A 22,140-nucleotide genomic window follows, 5' to 3' on the forward strand; every position below is an offset into this window, starting at 1 on the left:
CCAGAGATTTAAATGAAGTGAATATTCAGATGGGGGAGGGGATGGGGAGAACATTGCAGGCAGAGAAGGAACAGCAAGTACAGAGGCCTTGAGACTGTATATTCGATATATTCAGGGAACAGTAAAAAGAGCATGAGACTAGAATATATATAGTGGTCTAAGGGGAGAGCATTAGAGATGAAATCAGGAAAACAGATGAGGAACTAATTCATGCCATAGTAAGGACTTGTGATTTTAATGTGTCATCATAAAACTTGGATGGATTTTGAGAGGACAAATGACATGCTAAGATTCCTGTGGAAAAGGATCCCTTACACTGGTGAATGGAGAACAGACTAGGGGCTGACAGTGAAGCATGGAGAGAGGCCATGTGACAGATTCCAGGTGACAGGTAGATGCTTGTCAACTGTCCATCAGGAAATGAACAAATGCTTTGTGGCATTTGCTATTCTGCAAATACTTATTGGGAGCCTACTCTATATACCAAGCACAGTATTAAACACCAGGGATGTATGGTGAGTAAAAGACATAGTCTGTCTCCTCATAAAATAAGAATCTATAACCAGAGTTCAGTCCAACCAATGGTAGTTGATATTTGTTCTTTGTTGAACTGTTTCAGGAGAAAATGTTCTGAATTTACTCTTAAAAAGCAAATCTGAAAAGGGAATATCCTGGTCTGCTAAAGGAATACTTTTTATAATGGCCACAAAGCAGTAAAATAATGAAGTTCCAAGTTGGGTAGAAGTTATTGTTATGGCTGTGGCTCCTGAGAGATTGGTACATTCCTGAGTTACTTAAGATGAACTATCTTATTATTTCATGCCCAGAAATAGAGCTCCCAAAGGTCTGCACTACAGTCTTGAGATGAACTGAAGGGGATTGAGAGTTGGTCCTTAGGTTGCTTTGTATCCTGGCACTCTTTTTTTTTTTTTTTTTTTTGTCTTTTTGCCTTTTCTAGGGCCACTTCCCATGGCATATGGAGGTTCCCAGGCTAGGGGTCTGATCGGAGCCATAGCCACCACCCTACGCCAGAGCCACAGCAACACAGGATCCGAGCTGGGTCTGCAACCTACACCACAGCTCACGGCAATGCTGGGTCCTTAACCCACTGAGCAAGGCCAGGGATCGAACCTGCAACCTCATGGTTCCTAGTCGGATTCGCTAACCGCTGTGCTACAACGGGAACTCCATATCCTGGCACTCTTGACCTTGATCTTTTGCCTGTAGCTCTGATTGCTAGAGAACCATACCTTCAGTCTACTAATTTCTCACTGAAGAAGTCACTTATATCAAATTTGTAATTTATAACAAATGAGTTTATTGGGATTAAGCTAGATTGGAATGGGCATTGCACTCAATAAAAGTGATAATTTTCTATTTTAGATCTTATAAGCATATAACACACCTATTATGTAGTATAAAAGGAAACTACATATTTTGCATGGATTATCTCATTTAATTCTCAGCAGCACAATTAGAAAAGTATTGTCATGAATGGCCATTTTATAGATAAAGAAAATGAGACTCAGAAAAGTCAGGTAAATTACCTGAGGGGGCAATGCTAGGTAAGGGTAAGTAGCAGGGCTCTTTGAGTCCAAACATTTCACTTGTAAATACTACCCTACTCTCTCTCTCCTCTTCAGTCACTACCATGTATTTGAAAATTGCCTCCTAGCTGTAAACCTTCTCGTTCTTCTCCTCTCATCCTGCTCTTCCCACCCCCACCCCCACCTGCACTTATCCTGTCCTCTTCAACTCACTATGTCAAAGAGAAAGAACGTTTTTGAGAAAAGAGAAAAAAAATTCCTGAAGGTTCAAGTCTACAAGCAGTATATGGGAATACTCATTTCATCATATTCTACATTAACGAAGTAAATTAACTTTATATTTCTGCCTTTGTAAACTGTCTTGTTCTTTGCTCATATTTCCTTTGCTATCTTGGTATTTTCTTATCAAACTTGTATATACTTTCTGGGAGGAAATTTTATAGTCACCTTTGCTACATTGAGTCATAATGAAAACTAGCTCAGTTTAGGCAACAGGCAGAGGTCATCTAGAAGGAATTCTCCTTTATGCAAAAATAATGTAGGACCATTGCCTTTTCCACTTTAAACCCCAGGTGTACCTGAAGCTGTTCACTTTTTTTTTGTTTTGGTCTTTTTGCCTTTTCTAGGGCCACTCCCGAGGCATTTGGAGGTTCCCAGGCTAGGGGTCTAATCAGAGTTGTAGCGCTGGCCTATGCCAGAGCCACAGCAACGCGGGATCCGAACCAAGTCTGTAACCTACACCACAGCTCACGGCAATGCCGGATCCTTAATCCACTGAGCAAGGCCAGGGATCGTACCCACAACCTCATGGTTCTTAGTTGGATTCGTTAACCACTGAGCCACAATGGGAACTCCGATATTGTGGTTATTTATTTATTTACAGATTAGAAATGTTTTAGTTTCTAATAAATGACTGCTTAAGATGATTTCTTAACCTCTTACCCTTTTTACACTGTGAATCAAAGGGGATTATTTAAATGTGAGATCCTAAATACATATGCTGCAAGACAATACAGCATAATGATTTAGACCATGCATGCAATTTTTTTCATAGTTTTAGGTGCAACTATTAAATGACTCAAAGAATGAAGGAACGTGCAGAATAATTCCGTGGGTACTCATCCCTCCAGTGAGTCATAGCACCAAACAATTAAGTCCTAAAAGAACTCTTATAGGTTTAGAATATAGTAGAAATGTTAATGTTAGGAGAATCTGTAATATTTTGGAAACATTTGCCAACAAACCAAAAAGGATTTGTGGCATTTGGAAATCTTCCATAGGCATGGTCTGTAATCAAACCCACAGAAATGAGCAACTTGAGGCCCTGGCCAAAATAAAACATCTGTAAAGATTGGTCGGCACTCTCATACATTTACCAGACTGTGGGGACACGATCATCTTAAATCTTCCCGATTTATTGATTTTCATCTTTGCAACTTATTCAGAAATGTTTGTTCTGATTAATATTTAAATGTTTTAAATATTGATTTAGCCATTTTTAGCATATATAAAATAGTAATGGCATTTTAGTTATTTTCTTGCCTTGGAAGCAGCCAACTTCCTTATAAATTTCTTCATTACTTACTATTGTTCTCAAAAGTAGCTCTTTAATTGAAACTGTGGTTTCATGAGTTTCCTGTATCATTTAGTTAATGCATTTCTCCAAGTCTGCAACCGTAAGGACTGGTTACCACATACCATGTTTCACAGCAGGTGAAAAATCCTTACGTCTTCACTTAGTAGTCCCCCAACTAAGCATTTAAGGCTGTTTCCATAGGAGCTGCCTCCCCTACTCCATTACTGCGAAGGAGCCAGATCCCTGAGATGTAAATGACCAAAAAAAGTGTGTGGGGGGGGATGTTTATATTTGAAGTTTTAAGTTACTAGATATTTTTCTTTAATATCTTAATCATTGAGATTTTAGGAGAAAGATTTTATTTCAGATATTAGAAAAAAGCGGTATAACATTTTATAGCAGATTACATGAAAGTGGGGAATTATTTGCTTTAATTTTATTTCATGAAAACATGCTTATTTTTTATTACTATGTTTAACTGCTTAACCTTAAAAGTAAGTATTAGAACTCTCAAGCAAATCTCTTTTACAAAATATTTTATCCTGTTGTCTTTTGTTCAGATTTCTTGGGAACTGGTATGGAGGAGAGGAAAACAGAAAATGAGACTCGTTTATTTTTATTTGCTAGAAAGAGCTGCCATTTTCTTTACTGGCAAAGCAGGGAGAAAGTGGCAAAGCATTTACAAGAACAGTAATTTTTTATTTGAAGCCCATTAATCCAATAGTGTATCTTCCCTGTGCAGATTATTTAAAATGTATATTAAGTCCTTTTCTCTCTTGAAAATGGTATGTTTTTAGCCTGAATGTTCAGTCTTTTACTTTGAGGAAATCTATTCTGGTTGACTTAAGGCAGGCTAGTTTGTCATAAAATACAATTAAGCTTTGCATCAGTTTATATAGACTGAATAGTTTACTTAAAACTAGCTTTTTTTGATGTATAGTTGATTTACAATATAAATTTCAGATGTATACTCAAGTTTTAAAGGTGTTATTCTCCATTAGTTATAAAATATTGGCTATATTCTCAGTGTTGGAGCTTATTTTATACTTAGTAGTTTGTACTTTTTAATCCTTTCACCCAATTTTGTCCCTCCCCCTTACCTCTCACCACCAGTAACCACTAGTTTGTTCTCTGAGTCTGGTTTGGGGGATTTTTGTTACATTTACAAGTTAATTTTTTTAGGCTCCACATGTAAGTGATAACATACAGTGTCTTACTCCGTTTGACTTAGTGCACTAAGCATCCTTCCAAGTCATCCATGTTGTTGCAAATAGCAAAAATTTTTTTTGGCCACACCCACAGCATGTCAAAGTTTTCAAGCCAGGGATCAAACCCAAGCCACAGCAGTGACAATTCTGAATCCTTAACCACTAGGTCACCAGGGGACTCCAGACTTTGATTTTTTTAAGTGATATTCTGTTGTATATGTATATACACACACATCTTTATTCATTCACTTGTTGATGGACACTTAGGTTGCTTCCATATCTTGGCTATTGTAAATAATGCTGCCACAAACATGAGGTGCATATATCTTTTCAACACTCTTCAAATTGGTGTTTCTGTTTTCTTCATACACACACACCCACCCACCCACCCAGGAGTGGAATTGCTGGATCACTTGGTAAGTTCTATTTGCAGTTTTTTGAGGGACCTCTGTACTGTTTTCCACAGTGGCTGTACCAATTTACAGTCCTACTAACAGTATAAGAGGGTTCTCTTTTCTTCGCAACTTTGCATTTGTTACTTGTGGTCTTTTTGATGATAGCCATTCTGACAGGTGTGCAGTGATATCTCATTGGGGTTTTCATTTGCATTTGACTAGTGATATTGAGCATTTTTTCATGTGCCTGCTGGTCATCTGTGTGCCTTTTCTGGAAAAAAAAAAAAAAAGAGAGACCATCTATTCCAGTCTTCTGCCCATTTTTTAATTGTGTTGTATTTTGATGCTAAGTTATATAAGCTTTTTATGTATTTTAGATCAACTCCTTATCAACTGTATCATTTGCAAATATTTTTCCCCAGTCTGTAGTTGTCTTTTCATTTCATCAATGACAAACCAGTTTTTTAGTTATCTTTTGAAACAGCGATCTTTCTATACTTAGTTTTATGTCCAGATGTTTACTGTAACATGGCTAAATGTAGGTCCCCAACCTTTCATATTAGTTTGTTCAAGACAAAAGTGGCCAGTGTGGCTGAAGCATGAGTGAAAGGGAGCAGACTCGTGTGAGACGAGGGGGGTGATCTGTGTATCAGATGATATTGAGCCATATGAAACTGTGACAAGGAGTTCAGAAATGGGGCTGATGTGATTGATGTTTTTTAAAAAATTACCCTAGGGAGTTGCTATTGTGGCTCAGCCTTGAGGATGCAGGTTCCATCTCTGGCTTCCCTCAGTGGGTTAAGGATCCAGTGTGCTGTGAGCTGTGGTGTAGGTCGCAGATGTAGCTCAGATCGCATGTTGCTTTGGCTGTGGCAAAAACCGGTAAGCTGCAGCTCTGATTTGACCCCTAACCAGGGAACTTGCATGTGCTGCAGTTATAGCCCTAAAAAGACCAAAAAAAAAAAAAAAAGAAGAAGAATCACCCTGGCTGCTATGGAGAAAAACTACATGGGGCAGGAAGGGGTGGCAGGAACAGAAAAGGCTCTTAGAATAATCCAGGCAACTGGCCAGCTTAATTGATAGAGAAGGGGACAGATTGAGGATATTTTATAGATAAAAGTTTACAGGACTGTAAATTCTAAGGGAAAGAAGCATCAAGGATATGCCTAGTCCTGATAATCCATTCATGCCAATGCCAGTGGCTGCCTTCAGTCCTGTGTGATTCCTATTCTGAAGGGTCAATGGCTCTGCTGTACCTTATGACCCAAGGTTTTGGGGAAAAACTAGGGAGGAATAGGTTTAGAGGGGAAAATCAAAAGTTCTACCTATATATTACATAACATTCCTAGATTGATGAGACTTTACAAGTGTCCTCACAAAAATTTTGTGAAACATTATTCAAGTAACAATAACATGAGTAACATTCCAGATAGAAGCGTTTCCATATTGTTGCACAGAACAAACATGAATCTCACTCCTCCTGCAGCTTCTGAACATCAATCCACTAGTGAATTAGCAAAAGCTGTGTTAGGTTTTTTGTTGTTGTTTTTTTACCCTTTTTTGGCCGCACCAGTGGCATATGGAAGTTCCCTGGGCCAGGGATCAGATCCCAGCTGCAGGTGGAACTTAACGCCACAGTTGTGGCAATGCTGGATTCATAACCTCCCCTGCATGCCTGCCATTGCAGGGACACCATCGATCCTGTTGTGCCACAGCAGGAACTCTCCCAGAAGTTTTTATACTGGGTTTTCTCAACCTTATCACTATTGGCATTTTAGATGGCAAAGTTCTTTGAGGAGATGTGTACAGCATTGTAGGATGTTTACTGGAATCCATCCCTGGCCTACTGGATGCCAACAGCACCAACTCCCAGTTGTGAAAATCAAGAATGTCTCCAAATATCACCCAGTGTCCCTGGGAGGCAAAACAGTCCCCGCTTGAGAACCACTGGTTTATAATAAGCCATAAAACTTTCTAGAATGGTGCTGATAGTAACAAAACTAACATTTATTAGCACTTGCTATACTCCTCTTATACTACCAGAACCACTGGACAAATTGGTTAGTTTTTTAAATCTGGAGTTATAAATTATTTTTAAAAATACATATAAATGCCTTATCTTGAACATCAATATAAAACTACTCAACAATGATGTTGGGCCACTGCCTTGAACATGAATCCACAGACTGGATTTCTAAGTTGTCATGTTTTCTGCCTTTTTTTGGGGGGGGGGGGGTCTTTTTAGTGTCACACTCATAGCATATGGAAACCTCCAGGCTAGGGGTGGAATTCAAGCTTCCATAGCATATAGAAGTTCCCAGCCTACACCACAGCCACACCACATCCAAGCTGCACATGGAATCGAACCCACATCCTCATGGATACTAATTGGGTTCTTAACCCACTAAGCCACAGTGAAAATTCTGACCATTTTTAGTTTTATGTATTTTTAAATGAAGCAAAAAATTGATTCTTCTTCTTGCTTTTATGATAAATGTTTGTCCAGTCTTTTAGATTTCTCACCCATACCTCATTTGATAACATTGCAGCTGCAGCAGGAAACACTCAGTTCAAGGGCTGCTAAATACTTAAATTACATCATCACTCTGAGTACAGCCAACAGGTTCTCTGACCATTGCCACTAGATTTTTGCCACTAACAGAAGAACGTGGGGCTGTTGGAGGGCCTCCTTGCCTTCACTATACCATGTTACTAGCCAGTATGCATATGGGGCCAGTTTTATCGGATGGAGATGGGCTAAGAGGTACTGTATATGCCAAACACTATGTCAAGTACTCTACTTGCATTCTCCTTTAATCCACAACAATCCTAAAACATAGATATGTTAATAGTTTTATTTTGCCTTTGAGGGTACTAAAACGAAAAAATGGTGTTTTGCACGAGGTTACAGAGCCAATATGTAAAGTGATCAGGATGAGAACCCCAGGCATTCTAACACATGCTTTATTTTTACTATTTCATCTTAAGTCCAAGGCAGTGGGGGTTAATTCTCTACAGAGCACCTGGCTCCAGCCTGGTCCATGATCACAAATTATATACCTTTGAATCTTGGTCCATGATCACAAATTTTATACCTTTGAATCTTGATCTGTTATCTTTAAAGTAAGTGCAGTGGCTTAATCTGTGGAAGATCAAAATAAACCTACTGCTTGAAACAAGATAATTTACAAAAGTAAAGCACCCATTCCATATGTTCCATATGTTTAGGCTAACCCAGATACTACTTATATTCATCTGTTGCTTTGATGACAAATTACCACAAACTTCCATGGCTTAAAACAACACAAATTTATTATCCTACAGCACCATAGGTTAGTCCAAAGGTCTCACCGAGCTAAAATCAAGATTTCAGCAGGGCTGCATTCTTTTCTGGAGGCTCTAGGGGCAAGAATCTACTTCCTCATCTTTTCCAGCTTCTAGAGGCCACCATGTTCTTTGGCTTGTGACCCTCTTTCCTCAGTCTTCAAAGCCAGTAACACTGTCTTTCCCTGATTCTGAACTTTTCTGCCTCCTTAGTCTCTCAGGGACCCTTGTGATTATATTGGGCCCACTTGAATAATGCAAGATAACTTCCCTACCTTAATAAAATAAGGCTTAGAGCTGTGGCACAGCTTTGGACCAGTCTGGTCCTATTCAGTTACATTAACTAAATCTTTTTTAATGGGCATTTTCACAAAGTCGTAAGACTGAAAGTTTGATTTGTATGAGAGAGCAGCATGATTAAATTGCTTAATATATTTAAACTGTCCTCAAAGTCCAGATAATTGGATCAACTGTGTAATTACAGATGATTACAGATATGTAGGAGTCCTTTAGCATTGTAATAGTTTTGTTTGTTTTTTGTCTTTTTGCTATTTCTTTGGGCCGCTCCCGAGGCACATGGAGGTTCCCAGGCTAGGGGTCGAATCGGAGATGTAGCCACTGGCCTACGCCAGAGCCACAGCAACGCGGGATCCGAGCCGCGTCTGCAACCTACACCACAGCTCACGGCAACGCCGGATCGTTAACCCACTGAGCAAGGGCAGGGACCGAACCCGCAACCTCACGGTTCCTAGTCGGATTCGTTAACCACTGCGCCACCACGGGAACTCCCCCACGTGAGGTTCTAAACACAGTTCTTCATTATTTGTTACAGAATGTATTTGATAGGTGATAGCATGTATAGTAACCAAATTCAAGATACTGAACAAAAATTGTTATTTTCATTAAAGCTTTTTACTTAGGACTCCTAAATATGCTACTTTAAATGACTACAGGATGTTAAAGGGGTTGTTTCAATAGAACTGTTATTTCTTTCTTCATGTGTTATGTTCATCCAGCCTATCCAGACAATGGCTTTATTTCTTCTTTTTTTGGTGTGTGTGCTTTTTTTAGGGCTGCACCTGCGACATATGGAAGTTCCCAGGCTAGGGGTCCAATCTGAGCTACAGCTGCAGGCCTACACTACAGCCACAGCAACATGGGATCCCTGACCCACTAAGCAAGGCCAGGATGAAACCCACATCCTCATGGATACTAGTGAGATTTGTTTCTGCTGCGCCACAACAGGAACTCCCACAATGGCTTTATTTCTGACATGCCTCCCAGTGTGGTTGCCCTATATGTGGTATAGGCAGTGACCTCAACTGTCTTTTGTTCTCTGACATTTTTGTAAGTTTCTAACCTAACATATACATTTGATGGAAACACTGAATTCAAGCAGTCACAATGGTTATTACCAATACAGAGAAAGTCACTGCAACTCATTTAAAAAGCTGCTGTATATAAAAGTGCTAGTTCCTTTAAAAATTTATAACTACATTTCAATTCCAAAAAGGCTATGAATTAATAAACTTACATAATTATAAAGGTGATAAGTTCAACAACAAGTAATTAAAAAGGCAGTGATATTGACAAACACCATTTAATGAATACCTACATGCATGGCCCTTTATCTCATTTTATCCTCACAACTCCGAGGTAGATAGAATCTTTCTACCAATAAAAGAACTAGGTGTCAAAGGCTAAAACAACTTGCCAAGCACCACAGAACTAGTAAATGCTGGAGGAGATCTGAAGCTCAGTATGTCTCATTCCAAATGTTTTTATTCACTAATATAGTTTTAAAAATTTGAGTATGTTCGAACAATTTCCATTTTTACTTAAATGACTCAAGAGACCTCGAAAAATCTAAATAGTGAAATCTTATGATCTTTGGCATAAATTATTTCAAAACTAGCATTTGAATAGTTACAAAAAATGGAATTATTCTATAAAAAATTGCAGAGGTGATCAAAGTAATTTGATATCCATTTTTAATATCTTATTTTAGGTAAAAGGCTAATTATTTAAAATTAAAACTTTAGGTTCCTAAACTTGAAGCAGCTTCCTGACCTGAGAAAACAAAAAGTATCACTTAAAGATAGGTAAATCAGAAGGCATTTAAAGTAACTGAGGAAGAACCTGAAAAGTTTGAAAAGTTATGAATACTTCCCTTTATGTTTTAATTTTTATTCACTATTTTCTATCATAGGAGATGAGTATGATGTATGTGCCATTTGTTTGGATGAATATGAAGATGGAGACAAGCTCAGAATCCTTCCCTGTTCCCATGGTATGAATAATTACATACTGCTTTGAATTTATGTATAATTTATACTTCAACGTTCAGCATTAGAGAGACAGAAAATAGTTATTAGCACATCGTAAGCCAGGCCCTGTACTTATTAGTGGTCTCATTAAAGGATGGAGATGTATTTATAAAAATTTACAAACTCTTCTTCTCTTGTCCCTATATGATGTGTATCATTAGAAAATCATGAATAAACATGGCAAGAGATTAAAAATACTGTTCTCCACCACCATATACTACCTAAAAGATATATATTTTGCTTCAACAGCTTATCATTGCAAGTGTGTAGATCCTTGGCTAACTAAAACCAAAAAAACCTGTCCGGTCTGCAAGCAAAAAGTTGTACCTTCTCAAGGTGATTCAGACTCTGACACAGATAGTAGTCAAGAAGAAAATGAAGTGTCAGAACACACCCCTTTACTTAGACCTTTGGCTTCTGTCAGCACCCAGTCATTTGGGGCTTTGTCTGAATCCCGCTCACATCCGAACATGACAGAATCTTCAGACTATGAGGAAGATGACAATGAAGATACCGACAGTAGTGACGCAGAAAATGAAATCAATGAACATAGTGTTGTGGTCCAGCTGCAGCCTAATGGTGAACGGGATTACAACATAGCAAATACTGTTTGACCTTCAGAGGGTATTGGGTTTTATTTCCCTTTAAGGTGTTTATTTAGGCATATAGTTTGATTTTTTTGCTCCCTTCAGAGATTTCTGTAGAAATAACTTATTTTCTAGTATTCTACAGTTTAATCAGATTACTGAAACAGTTTTTTTTCATCTGGTATTTATCTGCAGGAGTGTACTTCATTTCACTGATAACTAATAATAGACTGGTGCTGTAACTCAAGCATCAAATCAACTCTTCTTTTGGAATGAATATAGCCAAAACATTAAAAAAAAAAAAATTCCTCAGTATAGCTTGCAATTAAGACCTACATCACAGTATGCAAGTGTTTCATGTTTTTATACACAAGGCCAGTGCTGTGACCACCTAGCATGAACTAACAGGCCAACTCCCATCCCCATAAAGTTACCTAGAGTGGTTGAGCTGGAATAGGCTTGTTCTGGTATTTCCCAAAATTGCCATCATTAGTGAGAAGTAACAAGGTAATTTAGCATTTTTCTTCCTATCAGAACCAGAAGGAAACTCAAAGCTGTCTTTTTCCTATTTCCAAGCAGTCTTATCTTGATAGGAATGGTGTGTACTAGGGCAGATTTCAAAAGGTTTTTTTTTTTTTTTTTTTTTTTTTTTTTTTAAGGTTTTTACTACTATAGTGTTATGTATGAATTTGATTCATCAGCTAAAGTAATGTCTCTGGACTTAACTGAACTTCAGTATCCTAAAAGATTTTGTGTTGTGATCAAAGCAAAAAGATGCTGTGTAAAAATACTATACTTTGGCAATTGTTAATACTCAGATCATATACCTCTTAATAAAGAGCATCTTATGCTAATAAGCCCTGCTAAACTATGTACAGAGGAAACTGTTCAAGTATTGATTTGAAAATACTGCTTATGTTTAACAGAACTAATGATGTATTTAAACAATGTATTATGAAAAGCTAAATTATACATTATTGTAACTATGTAGAAAATATAGACTTTATGTATAATCGAAATGCTAAGAATTTTTATATGGCCTTGTATGAAGGGAGTTTGAATGTTAATAAACACATTTTCCACTTTAAGAACTGGCAAATATTTGTTCTGCTATAGTATTAACCATATTAACCTTATCTTTATATGCCCAGTGCTTTTTAAAGGTATGATGATGAAAGCAATTTAGATAAAACACATCACCTTAGGATTTTATACAAAGGAACTGACTGCTCACAAGCTATTAGGTAATCCCCCCAAAAGTTAAAACTGCAGCACAAATCATTCCAATAATAGTGAACATTATGGTACCTTCTTGGAATTATGGTAAATCCTTAGACTGCTGTATTGTCTTGAAAGGATAAATATCTTGGACCTATATGTATTGATGGGAAATTGTTAGTAAACAGAAGCATATTAGAAAATAGTAAAGCATACTAGATATATTAACCTTTTGTTGTAAAAAGAAAAAAAAAAAGCAGCTATTTAAAAGAAATAGAACACCAGGAGTTCCCGTCGTGGCCCAGTGGTTAACGAATCTGACTAGGAACCATGAGGTTGCAGGTTCGATCCCTGGCCTTGATCAGTGGATTAAAGATCCAGCATTGCCGTGAGCTGTGGTGTAGGTCACAGATGTGGCTCGGATCCCACGTTGCTGTGACTGTGGTATAGGCCGGTGGCTACAGCTCCAATTAGACCCCTAGCCTGGGAACCTCCATATGCCACGTGCGTGGCCCTGGAAAAGGCAAAAAAAAAAAAAAAAAGAATACCATTTGGGGAAATTTCACTTTTCTGAAGTGGTTTTTTAAAAAATTCCTTTAAGCAACAACAAAAAAATGGGTATTTCCACTTAAGAAAATAAAAGGTTGAATTCATCACTCTCCCACTCCCACCTCACACCATAGGAATACGTACAGACCTGAGAAACAGAAGATCAGCTTATAATGGTAGTTAAGCAAAGCTATGGAATTTGACTTTTGTAAGTCTAACTTTTCTAAACCTGTTTGTCATTGGTGTAATTTCATTTATCCTAGGGGCAGGGGGGTGAGGACAAAACACTGAGCTCAGTTCTTGGCAATAAATATACAACAAGTAATGGCTTTTATAACTGTTAAAGTAGATAATAAAAACATCATACCTAAAATACAAAATTTTTTTAAAGGGAAAAAGTTAAAAGTAACTGTAATGTGTATTTGATGTCGTATTCCCTCAATCCTTAATCCACAGTTTAGATCAAGGACTTGGTTCCTTCAAATTTAAGTTAGGAGTTTTTAATCAGGCAAAAGTATTTATTTTTTGAAAGTTCAGATTGTTACTTTTAGTTGTTAAAAATACATATACTTAACAACAGCACAATCTAGGATTGTTATTAATTCTAATAGTCATTTGAAATCTTTTATAATTTCTCTATGGTATAACTCTACAGCTTTTTTTTAATAGGACACGGAGTAAAATTGAAGTCCATTTCTATTAAAAAATCTTCCTAATTTAAATTTTCTGATTGTAAAAGTATAGTCATCTGGAAACTTACCCCAAAGAAAAATTTACCTTTATATCTTGCCTTCATAAATACATATGTAAGATATATACTGTATTTATACTATTTACATATTCATATTTATTGGGGAGCATTTTCTTACGTAATTCAATGAGAGTTTTATCTTCTGGACGTGCATATGGTCATTTATTCAACCCATAACCCTGAAAGTTAAATCTTGTAGTTTTCCAAGTTTAGTTATTCTGATTAATACTGTGGAAGTGACATTCTGCTCTGCAAATCTGTATAGCTCCATTTCCTTAGGTTAAATTCCTAGAACTAAGTACAAAACAAAAACACAGGTATATGTTTTCATAAGTGTTTTTCTAATCAAATTGTGGGAAAGGGGCCACCGACCAGTTTAATTCATTATTTTAGTGATACATGTGCCCTCAGCTGTCTTCTACTGCCCTACTTACACCTCCAGCATATTATATACATATCCCTTCACCTATTTATAGGTTTATTCAATAAGGGTTTCTCCCAAGTCTCGTCACTGCTTTCTAATTAGTTGCCATAAAATCATAAATCATCACAACACAGCCACCAAATTTTCATTTGACTTTTTGTTCCTAACAGGGATTTTAACAGGTCAAGAAGTATTTACTATTGTTTTACAATACTAAGGAATGCCCGATTATCAAAGTAGCCCCAAATTCCATATCTTCCATACCTTTACATCCCTGTATGAACAATCAAATTCAGAACTGACAACACTGTCAAAGAAAGAAATTTTAGTTAGTGAGGCAAAGAGAGTGACTCCCATCCCCTAACCCACTTTCTTCAAAGGGTAGCACCAAATACAGTCCACTAAAAATGAATGAGACCAACCTAGTGATTGTTTCTAAAGGGACATCTGGAATTTTCATCTCCAGTGTAGAACTCCAGAGCCCAGAATCTGCATTATAACCAGCTCCCCAGTACTGCTTAGACCCAACTTTTGAACTTGGAGCTTCTGCTTGACAGTTCATGATTTTTCTAAATAGTACTAAACATATTTACTAAACTTCAGTACATTTCAGGGAATATGTGACCTCTGGGATTAAACTCGATTATTACATAGTCATGGTTAACATGTCACTCCAAAGCCAGAAACTGCAAAACATCCCAGTTATCTCTCACGCTGTCTAAGGAATGTCTTTTCTCTTGTGAGAGAGTCCCAGATGGCTGACTTCAGTCTACCAATATCGCCTCCAAATCAAAACAAGTCATTTGACAGTTCAACACAGAAGAATCCACAATGCAGAAATCCTTCTTGGTACTGGGCCCCATACTGCTCACCATTTCCCACCAAGAGACCAGCAACAGGAGAAAAATATTTAATTTCTAGTGGATAAGTCAATTTTCACCTCATAAACCTAAAGATGAGCCTAAAATGACTATAAGCCATTTTTAACAGCCAAGCCTAATTTAAAATTCCCAGGCACTAATTTTACTTATAATAAATACTATAAGAAACAGATACACCAGTAGCTGGATTTTTAAGGTTTTATGTTTACAGCAGAGTATATATATTCCCACTGTATCAAAAATCAATGGTAACAGTAAGCTAACAATTTATATAAACAACAGGAGTCCAGAGTATTTGGTTGGAATAAATTTATTTCATCTGTCTGTAAACAAGGTGTTTAATAGTTATGGCATTTTTTTAAATGCATATTAAATCAGATGAGTTAGACTGTATCCCAGATGTAACAAAGTGCAGGGAAAGAAATGGACAAATCAGCAACAAGATTTGTTTTTAAATCTGTACATTATCCACAAGGCCCAAACAATAGAAGCAAATACTAGAATGTCCCTAAAGTAGTGCCATTCGAAAGAAACCTTTAATAGGTCAGTTAAAATCCATCTCACAATAGCAACAGTTCATTTTAACAATAGTATGGCACAGGATACATATGAAAAAAAAATTCATCACAAGACAGCCAAGTCCACAATAATGCAACTTCATATAAAAACTCAAGCTGCAAATAAAAATTGGTCCTATGAAGAACAAACTGGACACACTCCAGATGGTTATGTTGGGATACCTAATGTCCATAATGGCAGCCTTTTACAATTTTACTAAAGAGTAGAGCTGGTGTGCAAAGAAAAAGACAGGAATAAAAATCTGAGCTATTGCAATGATGGAATGTCCCTGGGGATTCAATCAGTATGGTTGCTATAAGGTCATGGGAGGAAGTGCCTTTTGCTCTTGTTTTGCAGTTGCACTTGTCATATGTCCTGTAGACACTATGAAAAAAGGTTTGTCTCTACTCAAGTGCAACAACAATACTAAAAGCAAACTACTGCAGCTCTCAATAGCTCATCAAAAGAGTTATCAATTGGTTAAATAAACCAGGCACTGCAATAAAAGAGGATGGAAGCAAACCAAATACCTCTGTGTGAAGAGAGGGGGTGGAAAAAAAGAGTGAAGGAAAGATGCATGCACTTTTTCCTCCCAACCATGCGCTACAAAAGGAAGACTAAATGAGCTAAGTAAATGCTCAAAGTGCTGAAAGACATTGATCAAATTAGAGATTGTACAACCGGCACCTTGCTTAATATTAACTTATTTTAGTAATCAATATCCCATTAATTGCTAAGACAAAGTGATGCCCAACTTGGCATGCCCCCTCCCCCCAAATTTCAAGGTATCATGCAAATCATTATTGTGCTGCAATTATGTTGCCAGATAAGGTTGGTTACATACAGTGGTTAACATACAAATGACCCATTGGGCAAACAGGAATCGTGACATTAGAAAATAGGTAAAGAAAAATTAGCTACCATCTATAGGCTGGTAGCACTGTGACCATAATTGGGGTGGTGATGAAGACAGTTGCTAGGTAGATGGGGAGAGGCTGCTTACACATCAGACCTCCTCAGGTATAAAGCGAGTTCATATGCTTTCTTGTTAAGTGTGCCTCCGTGGACACCTTCCTTTCCCATGACTATAACCAATGCTGGAGTACATAAGGAAACAAAACAAAAGTGAACAGAATTATTTAAGGGAGGGAGGGGAGGGCAGAAAGAAAGACACCTTTCCCCACCAACAGAGGGATACAAAGGAGACACAGGTTCATACCCCATCACCCTGCATTGCTAATAAAATTTCCAGAATTAAGACTCAAGCTTACAGCTAGGAAAGTTTAAGAGCAATTTTCCCCTAATACTTAACAGTCTGCCTAGCAGCTAGAACCCAGAGTCTCTCAAGTATTTTGCCATTGAGTATGCCTTCTTATTCAATCCGCCTCCATGGACCCCTTCTTTTCCCATTACAAAGACCAAGACTGAAAGAGAAAGAAGAAAAGTGTTTCAAAAGAAGTGTTAATCAAGAAAGTCACATATGTTTTAGCAGACAGAACCCCGATTAATAAGTTAACATTAAGTTAGTTTTCCATGAACAACCAAGCACTGAAGTCAACCAGGTCTCCTAAAAGGAGAATTTTCAAACTACTAACATACTGAAAACGTTGTCACTATTCACTGCATCTCCAAAGTCCAATCAATGCAGCTTCAGTGCTCTATAAAAAGTATCTTTACACTAGTTGGAAGGGGAAAAAAAAGTGCTAATTTATCTTTTATATAAGGCAAAAAACTTCTATTACTATGACAAAAATACATGTTAGGACTGGTCCCCCAAAAATAAACCGGAAAAAAAAAAAAACTTAGGTGATTATTTACTTATTAAATTCCCCCTAAATTTAACTGCTTGCTTAAGTACAAACTATTAAGTCTCACCAGTGAAGCTAAATATGTCTGTTACTTGCAGAGGAAAACCAAGACGAAATTATAAATAAATAGCATTTTCAATGCCCTTCAGAAAAGGCCAAATTAAAAGTACTAAAGGCTTGTTCTTAATGATATCCTCATTGTGCTTTGTTTTCAATTGAATCTAAAATCCTAAAATAGGTTTACTATCTCCAACAATAGTTTCTATGATGCAGTTCAAAGGTCTATCCCCCCACATATATGCAGGTAGGTCAGATTTTACACTCACTGCCACTAGATGTCAGTAGTGCTGTACGGTATGAAAGCTTTCTGGTTTTATTTCACATGGTTGAAACATTTATCTGAGCTCAGCTAATGTTTTAGAGATTCGTCTATTTCATCATCTAGTTTTCCTATAGAGAAGTGCTGATAAAAGCATCAATTCACATCAGAATAAGAGTAACCTCAGTCACAGGGAGTTGGTTAGGACCACTGCAGTAAATTATGGCTCAGAAGAGCTTCAAGTTTCTTCACATGGTAGTATTGGTTTTAAGATCAGATGTGCCAAGTCTGCTATACGAGGCTGCACAAGCCATCTTTATTTACAAAATATTTACACAGGTCAACACATTTAAGTATATTTGTAAATCAATTAGATGTCATAATAAACCTCAATCTTAAAAGTTTCTTTCAAAAATAAGTGAGACTTATTTAGTACAGTAAGAACTTCTGTAATGTTGACAATAGTTTAAAAACACCAGAATTTCTGGACCAGGATTATATTTTACATAAATAAAATATAATTTCCTACTTTTAAAATAAATAAAAAACACAGAGTCTTTGAAAATATTTTAGTAAGTGGAAAACTTACTCCAAAACCCTCAGTTTAATTATTTCTCTCTTCCTCAGCAATGTTTCTAACAGAAATATGAACCAATACTTTTCCTTTTTTCTGATGAATAGTGAATGACTAAAATGTGGTCAAGAAAGAAAGAGATCCAGAGATTAAAGACCCAATGGAACGAAAGTAACCAATTTGAACAATTTAACAATCTGGATAACTAGCAGTTGCAGAGACAAATTTAGATTTCCAGTTTACTGAAGTTGAAACTAAAGAGCTGAATGAATAATCTGTTTTAGAGTAAAGTCAGGATCTCAGAGGTCAGGCTGTATATGCAACTGCTGCAGAGTAAATAAATCTAAAGCAGTGCCCCTTTCAGTGCTGGGCAGTTCACAAAAACCACCTTAATAGCCATTATGGACTAACACTTTATTCAAAATGTTAAAGAAACTCTTAATAAGTTGTAATGTGGCGTGCAACTTTTAACCAAAAGGGTGCCTTGCTTACCTCTACCAGCTCTGCCGACAGCAACGTTGTATGTTGGCTCCCCACCTTGACTCTTTGTCCGGATGTCCATTGTGCAGTCACCGTCCACGTATAGGCTATCTCTGATCACTGAGCATTTCTTTGCGCCAAGAGTCAAACCATTGGTAAAGAAACCTTCCCGGTCTTTTCCTACAATCATATCTATTTCTACTGGCTGCCCCCCACCAAAAGGAAAAAAAAAGAAAAAGAAAAGAAAAAGAAGTTGTAGTTAATTCCTTTCAGGCCTTGGTATATAACAGGAAAGACTCCCAAGTTTGTACTAGGACTACAAGACATCCACATTTCGCTAATGTAAAATCAAGCTTCAGTCTCTTCTAAAAAAATGACTTAATCCTACCTGATGACATGTTTTATATCAATCAGAAAATTAGATTGCACAGTTAAGAGTGTAGTCTGGTAACTAAGACCAGTCTATGCAAAGAATCTCTAGTTGGTAGCTGACACTGGATAAACTGCAAACTTAAGAGTTATTTATAAACTGTTTCAAATCAGGTGGCACCTAAAGTGCTTATGTAATGGTAAAAGATTCACCTAAAAACTTTCAACAAAAGCTTGTCTATCATCATCAGTCATGTTTGTCATGTTGTATCAAATTTAAAGTTTGAAAGTCTTCTAAAATATAGCCCATGTTTGACAGATCTGTTCATGTCTTCTCTGTTTCAAATAGCTTGAAATATTCCCCGCGTTATGAACTTCAAGCCCTAGACTTAAGGGCATTCCCAAATTCATATTTCCCTCCTTTCTATTATTATAGCCGCTACTCCTTTTTCTAACTTGGCTTCCCCTCCCACCCCAGTAATCAGTTTTCTTTCTGGACAAATGCAAAGAGGATTCCGTCCATAGCACTACAGTAGGGAATGGTAAACGACTAGAGAAAATGGAGGGAGATTGGGAAAGAAACTGAGGTAGCGACCAGAACCGGAAAGAAGAAAACGTGCATTCTAACATTCTCTGAATAAGAAGGAAGGCGTCGCCCCCATCAGAACTGCAGAGTCATAGCAGGCCCCAGCCATTTCCAAGCACACTCCCGCAATCTTCCCAGCCAGACAGCGGGAACTCACACACAAAGACAAGAGGACTGCAGAAAAAAAGTTGATCACCAGATGCCAATTCTCTGTAAGAATTGTAGTCCACTGTGGTTTCAGAAAACCTGAGAGGACTTGTATCAAGGACTGAGTTCTACACAGTTAGATCTTAAACCATGTTAAGTACAAGAATAATTAGTAGCAGCCATAACAGGGGGGCCTGGATTTTGGCGTTTGATAGGAAGGGGGCGTGAAGCTTAAGAAATTAAGGGAATGGTCCTATATTTGATATAATCGTTACAATTTTAGAAAAAGCCTTGTGCTGAAAGGGGCAAAACAATAAAGCAGCACTGGGGGCTTAGTGACAATTATTTCCCAAACATGTGGAAACCGAATCAAACCATCAAGTCACAGGAAAATCAGGCACCGTGAAGCACAAATCTGCATCAGTTCCTTTACTACCATCACTAAAGAGGGAGGGACTTGGAGAACTGAAGTAGCCCCTCGGTCTTCACAGATTACTGAAAGCCCACTTCAAGCACACCCGTTTTTAGAGCTATGTTGCGTAATTGGGGATAACGGTATATCGATGAATCTCCATAGGAGAAGAGAAATCAATGGCAGTTCGCCATCTTGGAGAATTAAAAAAAAAAAAAAAAATCCTATGGAGCCAGAGCTGAAGTCGAGATTCACCAACCCACCTACGTTGTCGGCGTACATTTCTCGCAAGCCCCAGAGGCCTGGACACCGGCAAACCTACGCCAAGTCGCTGCGAGGATCCCGGGGGCCGGGCGGCCGCCGCCTCCCACAGCCCGCGGCGCGGGTGGCGCGCTGTCCGCGGGGAGAGGGGCGGCCCCGCCACCCGAGGACCCCAGCCCGGGCCCGGCCCCTGCACCCACCCTGGGACGTACAAAGCAAACCTCAGAGCTTCCAGGGGGCTCGAAGAAGCAGGACGAGGGAGGAAAAGCACCTCCACCCCAGCTGGTGTGTATCCCCCTCCCCCAGCCTCACCCGGACAGGCGCTGGGCACGCCGGGCCGCCGCCCCCGCCTGTCAGTGCAGCCCAGGCGAGGGGGCGTCCCCGGGCCTCGGCCTCTCTGCCCGCCCGGCAGCCGCATCCTCAGCACCCGCCGCCTCGCACACCTGCCGGCGCGGCCCTCCCGATGGCTCGGCCCCGCGCTACGGCCCCCAGGGCCGGCCCCTTCGGGTCCGGGGATGGGAACGCGGGCCGCCGCTGGTCCTCACCGTAATGCTCTGGAAGACGCCCCCAGCTGTGGCTGCCCAGACGTATTTGGCGTCGCAGTAGCCGACAATGGCGGCTTCCTGGCAGCAGCCATCGCACATCAGGTTATCCACGTAGCTCTGCCAACCGGCCATCTTCGAGCCCTTCGCACTGCAGCGGGGACGGCGAGGAGCAGCAGGCGCAGCGGCGGCGGCGGCGGCGGTCGCGGGCGGCGGCGCGGGGGGAGGCGGGGCGGGGGCGGGGAGGAGGCGGCTCTGCGCAGGCACCGACCGCCCCCCTCCCCGAGGAGCTGCGGAGGGAGGACGCGGGGACGGCGATGAGGGACAAGCCGCGGAGCGCGCCCTACCCGGCCGCCCGCCCGCAACTGCGGGGCTAACTAACCAGCGGCACGATGCTGCGGAGCTGCTGTGCCGGCGGCAGCGTAGACTGCTTCTCACCGCGGCTCCCTAAGCACTCCGCGGTCCCGGCGGGGCGTGCGCGCGCACGTGCGTGCGATCCTTCCGCGGCGTCCTGACTCGGAGGGTCCCAGGAAGGGAGGGGGAGGCTGAGGGGGGCGCGGAGGGATACCGTCGGGACAATCACGGCTGCCACGTGCTACCGGCAAGGTCTGGGTTTTCCGGGATCGTTGCGGGTGTGTAAGCCTAGGACCCCGAGCCTGGGGAGAGGGCGTCTCCTCCGTGGCAGTCAGCACCTCAGAGACAGCAGCGTGTGGGACGCCTCGGAGTCTCCGATATTGGACCGTGAAATGCCTCTGTTCTGCGTCCGGAGGCTCGGAGATGCGGAATCTTGAACCTTGGTGTCGGATTTCAGAGTTGCCCTGGTGACGGGATGCGGAGCGTTTATTCCTCTTTGTGATGGGGGCCGCTGGTGGCCGGGTCGCCCACGCTTATGTTAGGTGTCCCCAGAGGGACCCTCTTCCCTGGACTCCTCTGCCTCTCAGCCATTAAGTCTGCCAAGCGGCCGCGCTCGGACAACCTGAAATCAGAGCGGATGTTCCTGGCTTTGAGGAACATTTCTGAGCTTTGACGATCTTTCGTCGTTTCTAATTTGGGTATCAGGTGTCTCTCATTCTGTAGATTCTTTGACAAAAAGTACCCTCTTAATTTTGCTAATCATGTGTGGCTGAATTGCTTGTAAATTCCGAACAAAACAAATAGCAACCTATGTAAATTATTGGTTGGTAACAGGGAAAGTTACTAATGGGTCGAAGACATCCCTGAGTTGCAAAGAGCTTTAAAATCTAAGAAAGGGTTTACTGGATGAACAGGTCATATTTCCGTTCTCGACGGGTAAAAT

General features: G+C 39.7%; 2 protein-coding genes and 1 long non-coding RNA gene across 7 annotated transcripts in view; 1 reads left to right on the forward strand and 2 right to left on the reverse strand.

The window, feature by feature from the left end:
* Positions 1-12,052, forward strand: part of RNF13 (ring finger protein 13) — a 140,740-nt gene extending 128,688 nt beyond the window's left edge. For all 4 annotated transcript variants that reach the window (XM_084990059.1, XM_003358608.6, XM_084990060.1 and 1 more), the window contains 2 exons: positions 10,260-10,340; positions 10,627-12,052. In XM_084990059.1, the coding sequence (XP_084846185.1) occupies positions 10,260-10,340; positions 10,627-10,991 (446 nt within the window). In that variant the 3' untranslated portion in view covers positions 10,992-12,052. The remainder of the gene's footprint in view (positions 1-10,259; positions 10,341-10,626) is intronic.
* Positions 1,302-14,213, reverse strand: LOC146397533 (uncharacterized). The gene is made up of 3 exons (XR_014824201.1): positions 14,171-14,213; positions 12,273-12,336; positions 1,302-4,997 (listed from the first exon to the last, which is right to left on the reverse strand). It is a non-coding gene; the product is annotated as an uncharacterized LOC146397533 (long non-coding RNA).
* An 868-nt stretch (positions 14,214-15,081) lies between these two features.
* On the reverse strand, positions 15,082-21,279 carry PFN2 (profilin 2). Of its 2 annotated transcripts, none has more exons than XM_084990072.1 (4): positions 21,226-21,279; positions 20,847-21,133; positions 18,539-18,731; positions 15,082-16,442 (listed from the first exon to the last, which is right to left on the reverse strand). In XM_084990072.1, the coding sequence occupies exons 2-4, from the start codon at positions 20,976-20,978 to the stop codon at positions 16,345-16,347; spliced, it is 423 nt and encodes a 140-aa protein (XP_084846198.1). In that variant the 5' UTR covers positions 20,979-21,133; positions 21,226-21,279; the 3' UTR covers positions 15,082-16,344. The 2 variants fall into 2 exon arrangements, with proteins under 2 accessions (XP_084846198.1, XP_084846197.1); XM_084990071.1 differs by having other exon boundaries at positions 15,082-16,769.
* Between the last annotated feature and the right edge of the window lie 861 nt (positions 21,280-22,140).

Source organism: Sus scrofa, chromosome 13 (assembly GCF_054392235.1).
Source record: "Sus scrofa isolate SSC_HxYL_T2T_F1_AM1 chromosome 13, Sscrofa_HxYL_maternal_Yorkshire_Landrace_v2.0, whole genome shotgun sequence".
NCBI classification, from domain to species: domain Eukaryota; kingdom Metazoa; phylum Chordata; class Mammalia; order Artiodactyla; family Suidae; genus Sus; species Sus scrofa.

Coding starts and splice junctions, on each gene's coding strand:
- PFN2 (XM_084990072.1), bottom strand. CDS start 20,978: ATGGCCGGTTGGCAGAGCTACGTGGATAACCTGATGTGCGATGGCTGC. Junction 18,732..20,846: donor GCGTCTTCCAGAGCATTACG/GTGAGGACCAGC, acceptor GGTGGGGGGCAG/CCAGTAGAAATAGATATGAT. Junction 16,443..18,538: donor TGTCGGCAGAGCTGGTAGAG/GTAAGCAAGGCA, acceptor TATGTACTCCAG/CATTGGTTATAGTCATGGGA.